At 41.2% G+C, this 6,383-nt stretch overlaps 1 protein-coding gene across 2 annotated transcripts; it reads left to right on the plus strand.

Moving 5' to 3' along the window:
- Positions 1-319: 319 nt before the first annotated feature.
- Positions 320-5,428, plus strand: LOC100815956 (auxin response factor 2B). 2 transcript variants are annotated; one of them, XM_003525385.5, is made up of 15 exons: positions 320-1,131; positions 1,207-1,319; positions 1,437-1,532; positions 1,636-1,692; positions 1,767-1,922; positions 2,035-2,119; positions 2,209-2,299; positions 2,417-2,581; positions 2,697-2,816; positions 2,977-3,052; positions 3,142-3,313; positions 3,416-4,353; positions 4,436-4,626; positions 4,726-4,929; positions 5,032-5,428. In XM_003525385.5, exons 1-14 carry the CDS (start codon positions 987-989, stop codon positions 4,895-4,897), a joined length of 2,577 nt encoding a protein of 858 aa, XP_003525433.1. In that variant the 5' UTR covers positions 320-986; the 3' UTR covers positions 4,898-4,929; positions 5,032-5,428. The 2 variants fall into 2 exon arrangements, with proteins under 2 accessions (XP_003525433.1, XP_006580627.1); XM_006580564.4 differs by having other exon boundaries at positions 1,636-1,656.
- Positions 5,429-6,383: the final 955 nt, after the last annotated feature.

A 6,383-nucleotide genomic window follows, 5' to 3' on the forward strand; every position in this document is an offset into this window, starting at 1 on the left:
TGTGCATCAAAAGATCAAAGACGCAAATGGGGCGACAACTGCTGTTCAGTCTGTACAGTTGTGTGTGGTGCCCTACCGCCCTGGCGCATCAAAGTTCTTATCACAACCGGTTCGCCAAAAATTAAAATAAAACCAGCTAATATTTCTAGGTATTTAATTGAAACCATAATAACCCATAAATCATATTACATCAATCCTTCTTATAATAAAAAAAATCAGTAAAAATGATGAACTAATTCCCAACAAGAATTAATTATGGGTATCTCTAACATAATAACAAAAAACATTGAATGCATGCATACTAAAAAAGAAAGAAAAAGAAAAGCAAAGCATGGTTAAGTTGCGCGGGTGGTGTTAAATGCGCCCTCTCATTACAATTGCATTTCGCTGCCCGTCCACAGCACGACAACGCCATTTCCCAATAAAAACAGTGCAACTTTCCCGCGACCGTCAAGACACACGCCGTTACTTCCCCATCCAATACCCTTCTCGTTCTCGTCGTATCCTAACGCCGTTACCACTAACACCTTTCAGTGTACGAGGAGCCGCCAAGGGGATCGCTTTGTTTGCGTTTCCCTGGCTGGGAAAAGATGCCCACCGGGTGTAGCCGGTTGCTAAGAGTGGTTAAGAATTGACCGCGGTTGAAATCATTGCACGCTGTTTTGACCACTCTGGTTAAGTCACCCCCTCCGACAGTGGTTCTGGTGCTGCATTGCTACCCATTTATCAGCTGAGAGAAAAAATAAATACTAAAATAAAAAAAGAAAGATAGCAAGAGAGAGAAACTAAGACAGAAAGAGAGAGAAAGAGTGGTTGAAAGCGTCCATTGAAGGTATAGAGAGAGAGGTTTTGTGAATTGGTGCTGCTTCGTGTCTGTTTATTTCCTCGCGAGGTTTGAATTCCGGAACAGTGAAGAGAAACGGAGGTTCCGATCCTGCGATGTGATATATGAGAGATCTGTGAGGAAATTGAACTGGAAAAAAAAAATGGCGACGTCGGAGGTATCCATCAAGGGAAATTCGGTGAACGGAAAAGGAGATAATAGTTCTGGTGGCTACACCAACGATGTTAGGAACGGTTCTGGTGGAGGCGAGGCTCGGAATTCTTCTTCTTCGTCTTCATCCGCGAGAGGTAACGTGGTCTTCCTCTGTGAAACCGTTAGGTTTGTGCCTTGTGGCGTGATGATAACTTGTTTTATGGTTTCAGACGCGGAAGCTGCGCTTTACAGGGAGCTGTGGCACGCGTGTGCAGGTCCTCTGGTGACGGTGCCCAGAGAAGGAGAGCGCGTGTTCTACTTTCCTCAAGGACACATCGAGCAGGTAGGTAACTGTACTTCCTCGGAGCACAGATTCGTTGGAGCTTCTCTTGAGCTCGTGAAATTTGGTGGGTTTCTATTTATGACGAGTGTTTGTTTTTATGGCACAAACACGCATTAGGTTGAAGCGTCCACAAATCAGGTAGCGGAACAGCATATGCCGGTTTACGATCTACCACCCAAGATCCTTTGTCGGGTTATCAACGTCATGCTCAAGGTAGAAACTAACCCTTCATTTTCTCTACTTTTCAAGAGCTAATTTGCTAAATTAAGTTGTTATTTATGTTATGGTGTTTCGTTTTTGTTAAAAAAAATTTCAGGCGGAGCCAGACACGGATGAGGTGTTTGCTCAAGTGACTTTACTTCCTGAGCCAAATGTAAGTTAATTACTTCCTGAGGTGACACGGACGACGTCGTTCTGATGTGTTTTTTTGTGGGATCTGAATGACAGCAAGATGAGAATGCGGTGGAGAAAGAGGGTCCTCCGGCGGCGCCTCCTCGGTTTCACGTGCATTCGTTTTGTAAAACGCTGACGGCGTCTGATACGAGCACTCACGGTGGGTTTTCGGTGCTGAGGCGACATGCCGATGAATGCCTCCCTCCGCTGGTTGGTTTTGCTGCTTTTTTTTTTACCCTTTTAGCTTCTCCTTCCACGTACTTTGTTTGTTTCCTTGTGCTGAAGTTGGGGGAGTCTTCCTTTGTTTCGTGTTTGTTGACAGGACATGACGAAGCAGCCACCTACCCAGGAGTTGGTGGCCAAGGATCTGCACGGGAACGAGTGGCGATTCAGGCATATTTTTCGGGGTAATTATTAATTACTGTTTACAGATCTTGTTTTTAAGTTCATGTTTTTCTGTTCTTTCTATATGACTGATGTGTTGAGTTAATATCAGGTCAACCGCGTAGACACTTGCTGCAAAGTGGTTGGAGTGTTTTTGTTAGCTCCAAGAGGCTAGTTGCTGGGGATGCGTTTATATTTTTAAGGTTGGTTGGTTAATTAATGAATATAGTTTTAGATTTCTCTCTCTCTCTCTCTCTCTCTCTTTTTGCTTTTTTTTGGTATTCTCTTCAGTGGCGCAGACTAATTTTAGAAACTTTCAGGGGTGAGAATGGGGAACTTCGAGTTGGTGTTAGGCGTGCAATGAGACAACAGGGTAATGTTCCATCATCGGTTATCTCAAGCCACAGTATGCATCTCGGTGTTCTTGCAACTGCTTGGCATGCCATATTGACTGGGACCATGTTCACTGTGTATTACAAGCCTAGGTTTGTACCTTGTTCTTGCACATGAATGTATGAATGATTTGAGTGTTTCTTTTTTGATTGATTCCCCACGGCGGGTTTACTCATCTATGGTAGTGTGGTCAAATTTGTTTTGCAGGACTAGTCCAGCAGAGTTTATTGTTCCCTATGATCAATACATGGAGTCTCTCAAAAATAATTATACCATTGGCATGCGGTTCAAAATGAGGTTCGAAGGTGAAGAGGCTCCGGAGCAAAGGTATGAATGTGTAGTGATTTCTCAAAAGCAATTTAGTCGTCTATGCTGATTTTCTTTTCTTCTCTTTCCATCGTTGTCTATGTAACTGATCAGTGTTGTATTATTATTAAACATATAATTTGAATAGAAGAAATTCCTTGACTTGGCATTATAAATACAGGTTTACTGGTACCATTGTTGGAATTGAAGATGCTGATACCAAAAGGTGGCCAAAGTCCAAATGGAGAAGTCTTAAGGTTGCATTCTGGCTTTTATGTCAACCCTTGTGTGTCTCTGTTGAATTGGACATGTTGTAATGGAGTTCCTTGTGTGATGTGTTTTCCAGGTTAGATGGGATGAAACATCAAACATACCACGTCCTGAGAGAGTTTCACAATGGAAGATAGAGCCTGCTCTTGCACCTCCTGCTCTGAATCCTCTACCAATGCCCAGGCCTAAAAGGCCTCGATCTAATGTGGTTCCATCATCCCCGGATTCCTCTGTTCTTACTCGTGAAGGTATGGATAAGTTGCTTTTAAATATCTGATATTTATTCGAGTTCTATATTTGCAAAACATTTGTAATTTTGTGAAGCCTGATCTGTTATCGGTGGTTAACAGCTTCATCTAAAGTCAGCGTAGATCCTTTGCCAACAAGTGGGTTTCAAAGGGTCTTGCAAGGTCAAGAACTGTCGACCTTGAGAGGTAATTTTGCTGAAAGCAACGAATCTGATACGGTCGAGAAGTCTGCTGTGTGGCCACCTGTTGCAGATGATGAAAAGATTGATGTTTCTACCTCAAGAAGGTATGGGTCAGACAGCTGGATGTCAATGGGAAGGCATGAACTAACATATCCAGATCTGCTTTCAGGCTTTGGGACCCATGGAGATCATTCATCCCATCCATCCTTTGTTGATCAAAATGGTCCTGTAGCTAATGTTGGTAGAAAACATTTGTTGGATTGTGAAGGCAAACATAATGTTCTGAGTCCTTGGTCTGGAGTGCCATCTAGCCTGTCACTGAATCTTTTGGACTCAAATACAAAAGGCTCTGCTCAAGGTGGTGATACAACTTACCAAGTTCGAGGGAATTTGAGGTATAGTAGTGCATTTGGTGAGTACCCCATGCTTCATGGACATAAAGTTGAGCATTCACATGGAAACTTTTTGATGCCACCACCACCATCAACTCCATATGAGAGTCCTCGTTCAAGAGAACTGTTGCCCAAACCAATATCAGGGAAACCTTGTGAGGTTTCAAAACCGAAAGACAGTGACTGTAAGCTATTTGGCATCTCACTTCTTAGTAGCCCCATTGCACCAGAGCCTTCTGTATCACAAAGAAATGTCCCAAGTGAGCCAGTTGGTCACATGCATACAACATCACACCAACAGCGTGCATTTGACAACGATCAGAAGTCTGAGCATTCAAGGGGGGGATCAAAACCAGCTGATGGTCTGCTGATTGACGACCATGAAAAGGTGTTACAAACTTCTCAGACACATCTGAAAGATATTCAAGCAAAATCTCATAGTGGTTCTGCTAGAAGTTGCACTAAAGTAAGCCCCTTTAATATCACATTTTAACTAAATGACAGCAATAAGTTTGCATGGAAATTTGAATCAAATGCTTTTATTTTAGGTTCACAAGAAGGGGATTGCGCTCGGTAGGTCAGTGGACCTCACAAAATTCAGTGATTATGGGGAATTAATTGCTGAATTAGATCAACTATTCGAATTTGGAGGTTTATTAACTTCTCCACAAAAGGATTGGCTTATTGTCTACACTGATAATGAGGGAGATATGATGCTTGTTGGTGATGATCCGTGGCAGTAAGGATATCTAACAATGACATCTTTGATTATTCTGTAATGGTAAAAAAAAAATCTTGACAATGACAATTCGTTTGCATAATTCTATTTTTAAATCAGGGAATTTGTTGCAATGGTTCGCAAAATTTATATCTACCCCAAAGAGGAGATTCAGAAAATGAGCCCGGGTACCTTGAGTTCAAAGAATGAAGAGAATCAATCTGCTAGTGAAGGTGCCACAGACACACAAGAAATCAAGTGTCAGCTCAATAATTCAGCTTCAGATACCTGATAATTTGTAGATTTGATTTCCATAGCTTCCAGGTAACTTCACCCTGTCCACATGAAATGTTAGCCCATATATGAATTTTGAATCCAGTTTTCCAGAAGAATCTCATGGTATAAAGATGTTTTGATTTGATACAGATTCCGGACTGGAGTGGAAAGTAGGTGACTGTCATAAAGCCATCCAGTTGGAGAATATGACCTGATGAAGAAAATTCTAATTCTGAATCTGACTGCTTTATCAAGTGACTGCTTGTGTTTGGAATCTGAATATGGATGGCATGAATGAGTATCCATCCAATTTTGGACCGTGTCGTGGAATTAGTAGTAGTAGTAGTAGTATATATATATGCCTTCCCTGTTATACACTCCTAATATAGTAGTATGTTATTGTGCCTTGTGCAAGGTGATAGGGGGTGTATCGGCCTTGCATTTTTCAACAATCCTACCTTGTACATAGTTTTACTCGCATCCTTAGTACCCAAACTCGTTAATGTAATTAAGTGTCATATACAAGGGCGGTTTATCTGATTTTAAATATGATTGTCTCTTATTTTAGTGGGGTAATTTGTGCCAGTATGCCTAATCATTGTGGATATTAAAATATTAGTATGCGTTTGGGTAGTAGATGTATTATTAAATTTTGCCTCTAAGTCTTGGCATGTGCCTTGCAGCCTTGGTGTTTGCGAATGAGTCCATTACCGCCATATCTTGTCCCAGGGTTTTCGAACCAGCGGCGTAGTTGAAGTCATGTAACGAGTGAAGAAAGTGGACACTTGGGGTCTCTGGAAAACCGATGGTTTGAAAATTCCTTGGTGAAATGTATTTGTGGTTTATCGTTGCGATGACACTGCTAGTTGTGGTGTAGTCATCTCTCTCTGGGATATGTGTAGCGTGGTTACGTGATAGAACTTCATTCTTTGAAAGCACCATCGTTGAATGTCCAATAATGGTTTTTGAAAAATAAATAAATTGATTGTACTTTTCTGCTAGAGAAACATACTCTGTATGTGCACGTTGTGGACCTCATTATTTCCGTGGTTCTGTCCTTTATGTCTAACAAGCTTTGGCCCATGGAATTCATTATTTATCTAAATTAAAAGTAGCCTCCAGTGGGGACTGTGTTTGGCAAAACCTTTAATTTTTTGTTGCAGATGCATGAGACCCCATTTATCCTGGCCTCTTCAGAAGCCAGCATTGAATTTTCAGTTTTGTCTGGTAAAAGCTCTTTTCGTTTATCCTTATTCTTATCCTTATCTCCTTTTTTATTTTTGGAAAAAGGAAAGATAATTTTTTTTTGGCGAAAAAAGAGAGAAAACAGTACATTAAAGCTTTTGTCCCTACTAATTGTACAATGAAGACAATGAAATTGTAGAAACAAGCTTGACATCAACATATGCATATTCAGAATGTCGCTAAACTGAGTGGAGGCCATCATCAAATTTCGTTTCACTTTGAATATGCAACAGGCGCCAAAAATAGTAGTGCTTTTA

Source organism: Glycine max, chromosome 5 (genome assembly GCF_000004515.6).
Source record: "Glycine max cultivar Williams 82 chromosome 5, Glycine_max_v4.0, whole genome shotgun sequence".
Taxonomy (NCBI): domain Eukaryota; kingdom Viridiplantae; phylum Streptophyta; class Magnoliopsida; order Fabales; family Fabaceae; genus Glycine; species Glycine max.